Below are 14,851 nucleotides of genomic sequence, written 5' to 3'. Positions count from 1 at the left end.
TTGTACTCACGAGTGCCACTTCCACGAAGCGCATCACAATGCGTCCAATATGAAATCCCAGGTGCACTAGACCCAGGGAAACCTCGGCAATAGACGCGCAACTCCGGGAAAGCACGGGCGACGGAGTGGCATGCGTGAGAATGAGAGACTGTCCAAGGTGTAAGGGCTGAGCCTTGTAGTCACGCCTGCCACTTCCACGAAACACATCACCACGCGGCCAAAAAGGATTCCCGGGTGCAGTAGATAGTCCCAGGGGAGTTGGAGAGTAGTCGAGCACCTCCTGCCAGATCACGGCAGCCGTGGTGGCACGCCTGCGAGTGAGAGGCTGTGCACTCTGAGGCACATGTGCTAAAGAAGGCGGTGAGCCTTGTACTCACGCCTGCCACTTCCACGAAACGCATGACAACGCCACCAAAAATGAAATCCTAGGTGCAATAGACCCAGGGAAACCTCGGCAATAGACGCGCAACTCCGACAAAGCACGGGCGACGGAGTGGCATGCGTGAGATTTAGAGGCTGTGCAAGGTGTAAGGGCTAAGCCTTGTACTCACGCCTGCCACTTCCACGAAACACATCACCAGCGGCCAAAACGGATTCCCGGGTGCAGTAGATAGTCCCAGGGGAGTTGAGGAATAGGCGCGCACCTCCTACCAAATCACGGCAACCGTAGTGGCACGCCTGCGAGTGAGAGGCTGTCCACTGTGAGGCACATGTGCTAAAGAAGGCGGTGAGTCTTGTAGTCACGCCTGCCACTTCCACGAAACACATCACCACGCGGCCAAAACTTATTGCCGGGTGCAGTAGATAGTCCCAGGGGAGTTGGGGAGTAGGCGCGCAGCTCCTGCCAAATCACGGCAGCCGTAGTGGCACCCCTGCGAGTGAGAGTCTTTGCACTGTGAGGCACATGTGCTAAAGAAGGCGGTGAGTCTTATACTCACGCCTGCCACTTCCACGAAGCGCATCACAACGCGGCCAAAATGAAATCCCAGGTGCAATAGACCCAGGGAAACCTCGGCAATAGACGCGCAACTCCGGGAAAGCACGGGCGACGGAGTGGCATGCGTGAGAGTGAGAGACTGTCCAAGGTGTAAGGGCTGAGCCTTGTAGTCACGCCTGCCACTTCCACGAAACACATCACCACGCGGCCAAAACTTATTCCCGGGTGCAGTAGATAGTCCCAGGGGAGTTGGGGAGTAGGCGCGCTCCTCCTGCCAAATCACGGCAGCCGTAGTGGCACCCCTGCGAGTAAGAGGCTGTCCACTGTGAGGCACATGTGCTAAAGAAGGCGGTGAGCCTTGTAGTCACGCCTGCCACTTCCACAAAACACATCACCAAGCGGGCAAAACTTATTCCCGGGTGCAGTAGATAGTCCCAGGGGAGTTGGGGAATAGGGGCAAACCTTCTACCAAATCACGGGAACCGTAGTGGCACGCCTGCGAGTGAGAGGCTGTCCACTGTGAGGCATATGTGCTAAAGAAGGCGGTGAGTCTTGTAGTCACGCCTGCAACTCCCACGAAACACATCACCACGCGGCCAAAACTTATTCCCGGGTGCAGTAGATAGTCCCAGGTGAGTTATGGAGTAGGCGCGCACCTCCTGCCAAATCACGGCAGCCGTAGTGGCACGCCTGCGAGTGAGAGGCTGTGCACTGTGAGGCACATGTGCTAAAGAAGGCGGTGAGTCTTGTACTCACGCCTGCAACTTCCACGAAACGCATCACCACGCGGCCAAAATGAAATCCCAGGTGCAATAGACGCAGGGAAACCTCGGCAATAGACGCCCAACTCCGGGAAAGCACGGGCGACGGAGTGGCATGCGTGAGAGTGAGAGACTGCCCAAGGTGTAAGGGCTGAGCCTTGTAGTCACGCCTGCCACTTCCACGAAACACATCACCACGCGGCCAAAAAGGATTCCCGGGTGCAGTAGATAGTCCCAGGGGAGTTGGAGAGTAGTCGAGCACTTCCTGCCAAATCACAACACTCATAGTGGCACGCCTGCGAGTGAGAGGCTGTGCACTGTGAGGCACATGTGCTAAAGAAGGCGGTGAGCCTTGTAGTCACGCCTGCCACTTCAACGAAACACATCACCACGCGGCCAAAACTTATTCCCGGGTGCAGTAGATAGTATCGGGCGAGTTGGGGAGTAGGCGCGGACCTCCTGCCAAATCACGGCAGCCGTAGTGGCACGCCTGCGAGTGAGAGGCTGTGCACTATGAGGCACATGTGCTAAAGAAGGAGGTGAGTCTTGTACTCACGCCTGCCACTTCCACGAAACGCATCACCACGCGGCCAAAATGAAATCCCAGGTGCAATAGACCCAGGGAAACCTCGGCAATAGACGCGCAACTCCGGGAAAGCACGGGCGACGGAGTGGCATGCGTGAAAGTGAGAGACTGTCCAAGGTGTAAGGGCTGAGCCTTGTAGTCACTCCTGCCACTTCCACGAAACACATCACCACGCGACCATAAAGGATTCCCGGGTGCAGTAGATAGTCCCAGGAGAGTTGGAGAGTAGTCGAGCACCTCCTGCCAGATCACGGCAGCCATAATGGCACGCCTGCGAGTCATAGGCTGTGCACTGTGAGGCACATGTGCTAAAGAAGGCGGTGAGCCTTGTAGTCACGCCTGCCACTTCCACGAAACACATCACCACGCGGCCAAAACTTATTCCCGGGTGCAGTAGATAGACCCAGGGGAGTTGGGGAGTAGCCGTGCACCTCCTACCAAATCACGGCAACCGTAGTGGCACGCCTGCGAGTGAGAGGCTGTGCACTGTGAGGCACATGTGCTAAAGAAGGCGGTGAGTCTTGTAGTCACGCCTGCCACTTCCACGAAACACATCACCACGCGGCCAAAACTTATTCCCGTGTACAGTAGATAGTCCCAGGGGTGTTGGCAAGTAATCGCGCACCTCCTGCCAAATCACGGCAGCCGTAGTGGCACGCCTGCGAGTGAGAGGCTGTGCACTGTGAGGCACATGTGCTAAAGAAGGCGGTGAGTCTTGTACTCACGCCTTCCACTTCCACAAAACACATCACAACGCGGCCAAAGCTTATTCCCGGGTGTAGTAGATAGTCCCAGTGGAGTTGGGGAGTAGGCGCGCACCTCCTGCCACATCACGGCAGCCGTAGTGGCACGCCTGCGAGTGAGAGGCTGTGCACTATGAGGCACATGTGCTAAAGAAGGCGGTGAGCCTTGTACTCACGCCTGCCACTTCCACGAAACGCATGATAACGCCACCAAATTAAAATCCCAGGTGCACTAGACCCAGAGAAACCTCGGCAATAGACGCGCAACTCCGGGAAAGTACGGGCGACGGAGTGGCATGCGTGAGAGTAACAGGCTGTGCAAGGTGTAAGGGCTGAGCCTTGTACTCACGCCTGCCACTTCCTCGAAACACATCACCACGCGGCCAAACCTTATTCCCGGGTGCAGTAGATAGTCCCAGGGGAGTTGGGGAGTAGGCGCGCACCTCCTGCCAGATAACGGCAGCCGTAGTGGCACGCCTGCGAGTGAGAGGCTGTGCACTATGAGGCACATGTGCTAAAGAAGGCGGTGGGCCTTCTACTCACGACCGCCACTTCCACGAAACGCATGACAACGCCACCAAAATTAAATCCCAGCTGCACTAGACCCAGGGAAACCTCGGCAATAGACGCGCAACTTCGGGAAAGCACAGGCGACGGAGTGGCATGCGTGAGAGTGAGAGGCTGTGCAAGGTGTAAGGGCTGAGCCTTGTAGTCACGCCTGCCACTTCCACGAAACACATCACCACGCGGCCAAAACGGATTCCCTGGTGCAGTAGATAGTCCCAGGGGAGTTGGGGAGGAGGCATGCACCTCCTGCCAATTCACGGCAGCCGTAGTGGCACGCCTGCGACTGAGCGATTGTGCACTATGACGCACATGTGCTAAAGAAAGCGGTGAGTCTTTTAGTCACGCCTGCCACTTCCACGAAACACATCACCACGCGACCAAAACTTATTCCCGGGTGCAGTAGATAGTCCCAGGGGAGTTGGGGAGTAGCCGCGCACCTCCTTCCAAATCACGGTAGCCGTAGTGGCACGCCTGCGAGTGAGAGGCTGTGCACTGGGAGGCACATGTGCTAAAGAAGGCGGTGAGTCTTGTACTCACGCCTGCCACTTCCACGAAACACATCACCACGCGGCCAAAACTTATTCCCGGGTGCAGTAGATAGTCCCAGGGGAGTTGGGGAGTAGGCGCGCACCTCCTGCCACATCACGTTAGCCGTAGTGGCACGCCTGCGAGTGAGAGGCTGTGCACTATAAGGCACATGTGCTAAAGAAGGCGGTGAACCTTGTACTCACGCCTGCCACTTCCACGAAACGCATGACGACGCCACCAAAATGAAATCCCAGGTGCACTAGACCCAGGGAAACCTCGGCAATAGACGCGCAACTCCGGGAAAGTACGGGCGACGGAGTGGCATGGGTGAGAGTAAGAGGCTGTGCAAGGTGTAAGGGCTGAGCCTTGTACTCACGCCTGCCACTTCCACGAAACACATCACCACGCGGCCAAACCTTATTCCTGGGTGCAGTAGATAGTCCCAGGGGAGTTGGGGAGTAGGCGCGCACCTCCTGCCAGATAACGGCAGCCGTAGTGGCACGCCTGCGAGTGAGAGGTTGTGCACTCTGAGGCACATGTGCTAAAGAAGGCGGTGAGCCTTGTACTCACGCCTGCCACTTCCACGAAACGCATGACAACGCCACCAAAATGAAATCCCAGCTGCACTAGACCCAGGGAAACCTCGGCAATAGACGCGCAAAACCGGGAAAGCACGGGCGACGGAGTGGCATGCGCGAGAGTGAGAGGCTGTGCAAGGTGTAAGGGCTGAGCCTTGTAGTCACGCCTGCCACTTCCACAAAACACATCACCACGCGGCTAAAAAGGATTCCCGGGTGCAGTAGATAGTCCCAGGGGAGTTGGAGAGTAGTCGAGCACCTCCTGCCAAATCAAGGCAGCCATAGTGGCACGCCAGCGAGTGAGAGGCTGTGCACTGTGAGGCAAATGTGCTAAAGAAGGCGGTGAGCCTTGTAGTCACGCCTGCCACTTCCACGAAACACATCACCACGCGGCCAAAACTTATTCCCGGGTGCAGTAGATAGTCCCAGGGGAGTTGGGGAGTAGGCGCGCACCTCCTACCAAATCACGGCAACCGTTGTTGCACGCCTGCGAGTGAGAGGCTGTGCACTGTGAGGCACATGTGCTAAAGAAGGCGGTGAGTCTTGTACTCACGTCTACCACTTCCACGAAACACATCACTACGCGGCCAAAGCTTATTCCCGGGTGCAGTAGATAGTACCAGGGGAGTTGGGGAGTAGGCGCGCACCTCCTGCCACATCACGGCAGCCGTAGTGGCACGCCTGCGAGTAAGAGGCTGTTCACTATGAGGCACATGTGCTAAAGAAGGCGGTGAGCCTTGTACTCACGCCTGCCACTTCCACGAAACGCATGACAACGCCACCAAAATGAATTCCCAGGTGCACTAGACCCAGGGAAACCTCGGCAATAGACGCGAAACTCCGGGAAAGTACGGGCGACGGAGTGGCATGCGTGAGAGTAAGAGGCTGTGCAAGGTGTAAGAGCTGAGCCTTGTACTCTTGCCTGCCAGTTCCACGAAACACATCACCACGCGGCCAAACCTTATTCCTGGCTGCAGTAGAAAGTCCCAGGGGAGTTGGGGAGTAGGCGCGCACCTCCTACCAGATCACGGCAGCCGTAGTGGCACGCCAGCGAGTGAGAGGCTGTGCACTATGAGGCACATGTGCTAAAGAAGGCGGTGAGCCTTATACTCACGCCTGCCACTTCCTCGAAACGCATGACAACGCCACCAAAATGAAATCTCAGCTGCACTAGACCCAGGGAAACCTCGGCAATAGACGCGCAACTCCGGGAAAGCACGGGCGACGGAGTGGCATGCGTGAGAGTGAGAGGGTGTGCAAGGTGTAAGGGCTGAGCCTTGTAGTCACGCCTGCCACTTCCACAAAACACATCACCACGCGGCCAAAAAGGATTCCCGGGTGCAGTAGATAGTCCCAGGGGAGTTGGAGAGTAGTCGAGCACCTCCTGCCAAATCAAGGCAGCCATAGTGGCACGCCTGCGAGTGAGAGGCTGTGCACTGTGAGGCACTTGTGCTAAAGAAGGCGGTGAGCCTTGTAGTCAGGCCTGCCACTTCCACGAAACACATCACCACGCGGCCAAAACTTATTCCCGGGTGCAGTAGATAGTCCCAGGGGAGTTGGGGAGTAGTTGCGCACCTCCTACCAAATCACGGCAACCGTAGTGGCAGGCCTGCGAGTGAGAGGCTGTGCACTGTGAGGCACATGTGCTAAAGAAGGCGGTGAGTCTTGTAGTCACGCCTGCCACTTCCACGAAACACATCACCACGCGGCCAAAACTTATTCCCGGGTGCAGTAGATAGTCCCAGGGGAGTTGGGAAGTAATCGCGCACCTCCTGCCAAATCACGGCAGCCGTAGTGGCACGCCTGCGAGTGAGAGGCTGTGCACTGTGAGGCACATGTGCTAAGGAAGGCGGTGAGTCTTGTACTCACGCCTACCACTTCCACGAAACACATCACCACGCGGCCAAAGCTTATTCCCGGGTGCAGTAGATAGTCCCAGGGGAGTTGGGGAGTAGGCGCGCACCTCCTGCCACATCACGGCAGCCGTAGTGCCACGCCTGCGAGTGAGAGGCTGTGCACTATCAGGCACATGTGCTAAAGAAGGCGGTGAGCCTTGTACTCACGCCTGCCACTTCCACGAAACGCATGACAACGCCATCAAAATGAAATCCCAGGTGCACTAGACCCAGGGAAACCTCGGCAATAGACGCGCAACTCCCAGAAAGCACGGGCGACGGAGTGGCATGCGTGAGAGTGAGAGGCTGTGCAAGGTGTAAGGGCTGAGCCTTGTAGTCACGCCTGCCACTTCCACGAAACACATCACCACGGATGTGACGAATCCGCGCCACAAAGGTGGGTGCCCCCTAACACAAACAAAACACAGAACATAAACGAGTCCGAGAACACACGCCACAATACAACTAAACGTAGGCCTAGAGATATTTATTATGCTAATAAAACAATAAAGCGACTAACAATAACGATAATACAATGATCTAATTAATTTACAGGAATACGCTAACTTAAACTACAGTACACTAAAACTATTTACAAGATTATTACTATTAAGATAAAAAAAAGGTTTTTTTTTTTAGTTCAGTTCGGTTGGGTTTCACCTTACGCTTGCGTCCGTGTTCTTCTCTTGTCCACAAATCACCACGCTCCACCAACAAACAGTGCCCTGACAAACCAAACTCCCGTTTCTCCAACCAGGTTCCTGTCTCACCAGTTCTCAACTTTGATCGTTTCCTTCGTTTCAACTTTGCTTCGTTTTCTGACAACTTTGCAGTTTTCAACTTTTTACTTCTCGTAACTTGACTCGCTCAGACTTGTTATTGAATTAGTTACTATCTCTTCTTCCTTTAGCTCACAGTCTGGTAGATTCTTTGCACACCCGTTCCCCCGCAAATGGTTTTCTACCGTGAAATGGAACGATTGTTCTGAATGAATTTCTCAGAAATGATACTGTGCCGAGTCTCCGTCGACTCAAATTTTTCCACGCTCTTCGCTCGTAACTCACAAACCTTCACCTCACTTCTTCAAAAAAAAACCACCCCGTACCAAACCACCCAAATCCTTAAATACACATGGACGCAAGGTGCCCGAAAAGAATGAAGAAAACTATTTGATATACACAATAAAGGTTAATTACACAACAGTTTACACAAGTGAAGAATAAAATTACGTAACAGATACAAATAATCACGAACTACACTGATCCTAAGAGAATAAAAAAAATAATTTACAGTAAATAAATAAATTCCTAACACTTCCATGACACCTCCCCCCTTAAATAGCTATTTTTTGGGGACATGGAAACACAAAAATAGTGCTTAATTAAAGATTACATTAATATACTGTAGAGCAATATGAGGTATTTACGCCCTACTAAGGGCATCTACGTTACAATTTTGCTTACCACTCTTATGTTCTATTTTTATGTCGTACTCCTGTAAGGTAATGCTCCACCTTAATAGTTTCCTACTCTTGTCGCGAACCTGATTTAACCACACAAGGGGATTGTGATCCGTTTGCAGCTTAAAAGTGCGGCCATATAAATAATAGCGAAATAGCTCTACAGCCCAAACAATTCCTAAACATTCTTTTTCTGTGGTAGACAACTTTTCCTCTCTAGGCTGTAACTTTCTACTAGCATATGCTATGGGGTGTTCCTCCCCGTCCTGATCTTTCTGACTTAAGATGGCCCCAAGACCTCTATTTGACGCATCTACTTGCAAAATGAACTCGTCATTCCAGTGTGGTGGCCTCAAAACAGGGGGAGTCTGCATTGCAACTTTCAAATCCTGAAAAGCTGATTCATGATTAGTACTCCATTGAACCTTAGAGGGATTTTTACCCTTAGTGAGGTCGGTAAGGACAGCAGCCCGTTCCGAAAAATTTGGGATAAATTTCCTATAATACCCGATTAAGCCAAGAAAAGATCTTACCTGCTTCTTAGTTTCTGGTCTGGGATATTCTTTAATGGCTTGAACCAAAGCTGTGCGGGGCTGAATTCTATCACCTCCAACTCTGTGACCAACAAAATCGACCGTTGACATCGCGATCTTACATTTGGACGGCCTAGCATTCAGTTTGCACTCTCGTAAACGTTGTAAAACCTGTTGGAGCTCAAAAAGGTGTTGGGGAAAAGATGTTGACGTGTCAACCTCGACATCATCAATGTAGGCATCTGCAAAATCTAACCCCTGCAAGACTTTCTCAGACATCATCCTCTGAAAGGATGCTGGAGCTGTTTTCATACCAAATGGCATAACTAAGAACTCATACAAGCCTTTGGTAGTAATAAATGCGGACTTTTCGATGGTAGAGGTCTCCAAGGGAATCTGCCAGTAACCTTTTGTGAGATCAATTGTACTAATGTACTTAGCAGAGGCAATCTTCTCAATCATACGTTCCATGGAGGGAATAGGATAAGCATCCATCTTTGTGACAGAATTCATTTTTCTGTAATCAACACACAGTCGTATTGTACCATCTGGTTTGGGAACAATGACAACAGGGGCCGCCCATGGACTAGTAGAATGGCGTATTATGCCCATTTCCAGCATATTTTCAATCTCTTTGTTAACCTCCTCCTCAAGTTTTTGAGGGACCTTATAAGGGGCGCACCTAATGGGTGGGGAATCACCCGTGTCGATTTTATGCACCGCTACATTGGTTAAATCTGGTTTTCCTGAAAATACATCAGAATACTCATGTAGCAAGTTTTTTACCTGTCGTCTTTGATCTTCCGTCAAATTATCAGAGATCACTACATCTTTACAAGTCTCATCGTGACCAAATGGGAAAACGTTGCTTTCGTGCGGCAGTGGCATCTCTGGGGACTCCGCCATTACTAAAGCAGCCATTTCATCACGGCTCTGCCATTTGCTAAGCAAATTAATGTGATAAGTGCGATGCTGTTTGTACATCTTGCCTGTATCAAGCTCATAATTCAATCCGTCCTCTAGTGCTCTAGTGACTTTGAAGGGTCCTTGCCATCTCATTTCTAATTTACTCCCAGGGGTGGGAAGCAAAACTAAGGCTTTGTCTCCAACTTCTAAGTGTCGTTTTGAACTATGAATATCATACAACCGTTTCTGCTTACCTTGGGCTTGCTTCAAGTTTTCTTGAACAACTTGTTGCATCGTTGCAAGTCTTCTTCGGATCTCAAGGACATGAGTTATCAGATTGTCTTCTAAAGATGATCCTTCCGACCAAGTCTCCTTGATAACGGCGAGGGGTCCTCTGACCGTATGTCCATAAAGTAATTCAAAGGGCGAGTAACCAGTGGACTCACAAGGAATCTCTCTATAAGCAAAGAGTAAGTATGGGAGATACTTGTCCCAGGTTTGAACCCGCTCTCGAACAAACTTCCTCAGCATACTCTTTAAAGTGCCGTTGAAACGCTCCACTAACCCATTTGCCTGGGGGTGGTACACTGATGTCTTAATCTTAGTTATGCCTAATTGCTCATACAGCTGGGCCATAAGCTTACTCATGAAATTGGAGCCCTGGTCAGACACTATCTTATCGGGGATACCCACCCTAGAGAAATACTGAATCAATGCATCTGCGACCGCTTTTGAGCTCGTTGACCGTAAAGGAATGGCCTCTGGGTATCGTGTAGCATAATCTACGATTGTTAAAATGTACCTGTAACCCGTTGTTGTCCTGGGTAATTCTCCTACAATGTCGATGGCAATTTTCTTAAAGGGTTCAGTAACAATATCTACAGGCCTCAAGGGTGCCCTTTTTGACTTAAGCTTCCTGGCTACCACCTGACATTGCGGGCAAGTTGCGCAATATTTGCGAACATCAAAGCTTAGACCAGGCCAGAAAAAATGTGCGGTTATGCGTTCAACTGTCTTCTTGCTACCCATATGACCTGACAAGGGGATTGTGTGACCAACACGCAGGATTTCATTCCTATAGGATTCTGGTACTACAATTCGATCAACAAACCTTGTTCCATTATGTTCTTCGGGAAGATATTTACGGTGCATCAGGAGGTCGTTAGTGAAGAAGTACCCATCCGATTCTTGTGGTGCCATTTTGGATGATTTCTTGCGTACTTTCTCGAGAGTCACGTCTGACTTCTGATCCGCTATCAGCTGGTTTCTGTCTCTATCTAGGATGTTTACTGGAGGTTTAACTTTACTAGGTTCTATTATCAAAGTATCACTCTCAGGATTCTTCTTACTTGTCTCTTCCTGTACCATGCCCTCAAATAACCTTTGCAAATCTCCTTCCTCTGGAGCTTCAGGCTTTATTTCTTTCTTCGCTAAACTCTTGACGGTGAGTGAATTTTCCCTGTCAATTAGCTCGTCTGCTTTCAATTGGGCTTCTTGTAATGCTTTCTGTCTCCTAGTCATCACGAAGGCCTCATCTCCACCAATGTCATCAGCTAGAACATTTCTCTCCCATTGGTCCAAAACATTTTGTCTCGACAGTGTTCTTCCAAAAGACGACCTGCCAAGTAAGCAATCTACGGGTAGCCTCTCCAACACTCCTACTAATTCTACGTCTTTACCTTCTTTGCTGTCAAATTCAACGTTTGCAAGTGGGACTGTAAGACGTTCTCCCGCAGCTGTTAATACTGTGATATTCTCCCCTGTGAAGGCTGTATTGTTTACATATCTTTTCTGGACTAGAGTCCTAGTACAACCAGAATCAATGACCATTTCTGCAAATTTCCCGTTTATTTTACCTCTAAGATTGCAAGGAGGGAACTGAGATTGTTCTGACGTTAGGGGTGTCATACACAGGAGGTATCCCTGTGAAGGCTTCCCACGGCCCTTTCCACAGTTGAACGACATGTGACCTGGTTTACCACATTTGTAACATTTAATTTCAGGCCTCGTGGTTCTACGGGCTGGAGGGGAGGATGGTTTGGAGGGTCTTACATGGTACTGGTCTTGTTTCTGTTCAGACAATAAGTTATCCGCCTTAACATCTGGCCTCTTCTTTTTCCCAAATTTCTCATAACTAGCGGTTGACATATACTTACCATCAACAAGTGGCCCTTTCCTAGATTGAACATGTAAATTAGCAAGGTTGCCAAGTTCTTCAGCAGTTTTGGGCTTTTGCTCCTTTAACCAAGCTCTAAGCTCAGGACTTACCGCATCAAGAAGTCGCTCCATCAATACCTGTTCAATTATCTTATCCGCATCACCAGTAGCCTCGGCAACAGCTATCCAGCGGCTGAGATACCTTCGGGTTCTGTTTCCCCACTGGACGAAGTCCTCGTCGGGCTTTTTCTCTGAGGTTCGAAACCTATATCTATAGTGATCTGCGGTTAACTGGTAGGCTTTAATAATGCTTGCCTTACTCTCGTGGTAATCCTGGCATGCAGGGTCTGGGATTTCTAAATAAATAGACTTAGCCTTTTCAGTGAGCTTGGGTACTAAATTACCAACCCATTCCCCCTCGGGTAAGGATTGCGCCCTTGCAGTCATTTCAAAAATCCGGAAAAAATCATCTATATCTTCACTCTCCCTCATTTCCCTGATTTTGATAAACTTGGGCCTTTTAACCTCATTGTCACTTACCTGTTTCCTTTCAAACTCCCTTACAGCAAATTCTTCCTTTTCAGCTCTAAGGTTTCTGAGTCTCTCCTCCTCTCGTACCAAACGCCTTTCTTCTTCTTGGGCTTTTTGAGTTTCAAACTCCCTTCTCTCCCTCTCTAATTCCCTTTCAGCCTGACGCCTTTCTCTCTCCACCTCCCTTTCTAACTCCCTCATTTCTCTGTGTTCCTGACTAATTCTCTTCCGCAGTTCTAACATCTGCAGCTCACGCTCTTGTAACTGTAATTTCTGCTCAAAACTAAGACCAGTCTCCAAAGTTTCCTCCGCAAGGTTTTCTTCTGGTGCATCGAAACTCTGACCTATGCGATCTGAAGTTCTGAGTTTGCTCGCTAAAGTCTTAACACCATCCTTAGGAGAAAAATGAATACCTCGTTTGATAGCCTCAGCTCTAAGATCTTTAAGGACCCAGGAATCATAGCCGATCGCTGCAGTAGCCATATTAAATAATCGTATACTATTACCTTGCGTGTCTCCTGTTGAGCTGTTTATGTAAACTGTTAAGGAGCGATCCCACTCCTGACACCAAAATATGTGACGAATCCGCGCCACAAAGGTGGGTGCCCCCTAACACAAACAAAACACAGAACATAAACGAGTCCGAGAACACACGCCACAATACAACTAAACGTAGGCCTAGAGATATTTATTATGCTAATAAAACAATAAAGCGACTAACAATAACGATAATACAATGATCTAATTAATTTACAGGAATACGCTAACTTAAACTACAGTACACTAAAACTATTTACAAGATTATTACTATTAAGATAAAAAAAAGGTTTTTTTTTTTAGTTCAGTTCGGTTGGGTTTCACCTTACGCCCGCGTCCGTGTTCTTCTCTTGTCCACAAATCACCACGCTCCACCAACAAACAGTGCCCTGACAAACCAAACTCCCGTTTCTCCAACCAGGTTCCTGTCTCACCAGTTCTCAACTTTGCTCGTTTCCTTCGTTTCAACTTTGCTTCGTCTTCTGACAACTTTGAAGTTTTCAACTTTTTACTTCTCGTAACTTGACTCGCTCAGACTTGTTATTGAATTAGTTACTATCTCTTCTTCCTTTAGCTCACAGTCTGGTAGATTCTTTGCACACCCGTTCCCCCGCAAATGGTTTTCTACCGTGAAATGGAACGATTGTTCTGAATGAATTTCTCAGAAATGATACTGTGCCGAGTCTCCGTCGACTCAAATTTTTCCACGCTCTTCGCTCGTAACTCACAAACCTTCACCTCACTCCTTCAAAAAAAAACCACCCCGTACCAAACCACCCAAATCCTTAAATACACATGGACGCAAGGTGCCCGAAAAGAGTGAAGAAAACTATTTGATATACACAATAAAGGTTAATTACACAACAGTTTACACAAGTGAAGAATAAAAATTACGTAACAGATACAAATAATCACGAACTACACTGATCCTAAGAGAATAAAAAAAATAATTTACATTAAATAAATAAATTCCTAACACTTCCATGACAGCGGCCAAAACGGATTCCCCGGTGCAGTAGATAGTCCCAGGGGAGTTGGGGAGTAGGCGCGCACCTCCTGCCAAATCACGGCAGCCGTAGTGGCACGCCTGCGAGTGAGAGGCTGTGCACTATGAGGCACATGTGCTAAAGAAGGCGGTGAGTCTTGTACTCACGCCTGCCACTTCCACGAAACGCATCACCACGCGGCCAAAATGAAATCCCAGGTGCAATAGACCCAGGGAAACCTCGGCAATAGACGCGCAACTCCGGGAAAGCACGGGCGACGGAGTGGCATGCGTGAGAGTGAGAGACTGTCCAAGGTGTAAGGGCTGAGCCTTGTAGTCACGCCTGCCACTTCCACGAAACACATCACCACGCGGCCAAAAAGGATTCCCGGGTGCAGTAGATAGTCCCAGGGGAGTTGGAGAGTAGTCGAGCACCTCCTGCCAAATCACGGCAGCCATAGTGGCACGCCTGCGAGTGAGAGGCTGTGCACTGTGAGGCACATGTGCTAAAGAAGGCGGTGAGCCTTGTAGCCACGCCTGCCACTTCCACGAAACACATCACCACGCGGCAAAAACTTATTCCCGGGTGGAGTAGATAGTCCCAGGGGAGTTGGGGAATAGGCGCGCACCTCCTACCAAATCACGGCAACCGTAGTTGCACGCCTGCGACTGAGAGGCTGTACACTGTGAGGCATATGTGCTAAAGAAGGCGGTGAGTCTTGTAGTCACGCCTGCCACTTCCACGAAACACATCACCACGCGGCCAAAACTTATTCCCGGGTGCAGTAGATAGTCCCAGGGGAGTTGGAGAGTAGGCGCGCACCTCCTGCCAAATCACGGCAGCCGTAGTGGCACCCCTGCGAGTGAGAGGCTGTGCACTGTGAGGCACATGTGCTAAAGAAGGCGGTGAGTCTCGTACTCACGCCTGCCACTTCCACGAGACGGATCACCACGCGGCCAAAATGAAATCCCAGGTGCAATAAACGCAGGGAAACCTCGGCAATAGACGCGCAACTCCGGGAAAGCACGGGCAACGGAGTGGCATGCGTGAGAGTGAGAGACTGTCCAAGGTGTAAGGGCTGAGCCTTGTAGTCACGCCTGCCACTTCAACGAAACACATCACCACGCGGCCGAAAAGGATTCCCGGG

The 14,851-nt window shown here is 50.1% G+C and overlaps 1 protein-coding gene across 3 annotated transcripts; it reads right to left on the bottom strand.

Annotated features, from left to right (window-relative positions):
- Positions 1-8,063: 8,063 nt before the first annotated feature.
- LOC148736574 (uncharacterized) lies at positions 8,064-13,479 on the bottom strand. 3 transcript variants are annotated; one of them, XR_015999144.1, is made up of 4 exons: positions 10,605-13,479; positions 9,748-9,950; positions 9,374-9,530; positions 8,064-8,669 (listed from the first exon to the last, which is right to left on the bottom strand). XR_015999144.1 is itself a non-coding variant. In XM_088754751.1 (4 exons), exons 2-4 carry the CDS (start codon positions 12,422-12,424, stop codon positions 8,658-8,660), a joined length of 2,409 nt encoding a protein of 802 aa, XP_088610877.1. In that variant the 5' UTR covers positions 12,425-12,574; positions 12,688-13,479; the 3' UTR covers positions 8,064-8,657. The 3 variants fall into 3 exon arrangements, 2 of the variants coding, with proteins under 2 accessions (XP_088610877.1, XP_088610876.1); XM_088754751.1 differs by having other exon boundaries at positions 9,374-9,950; positions 10,605-12,574; positions 12,688-13,479; XM_088754750.1 differs by having other exon boundaries at positions 9,374-9,950.
- Between the last annotated feature and the right edge of the window lie 1,372 nt (positions 13,480-14,851).

This window comes from Stylophora pistillata, chromosome 3 (genome assembly GCF_964205215.1).
Source record: "Stylophora pistillata chromosome 3, jaStyPist1.2, whole genome shotgun sequence".
Classification (NCBI taxonomy): Eukaryota; Metazoa; Cnidaria; class Anthozoa; order Scleractinia; family Pocilloporidae; genus Stylophora; species Stylophora pistillata.
The sequence above is the reverse complement of the archived record's forward strand: the minus strand, read 5'-3'. Positions and strand labels throughout refer to the sequence as shown.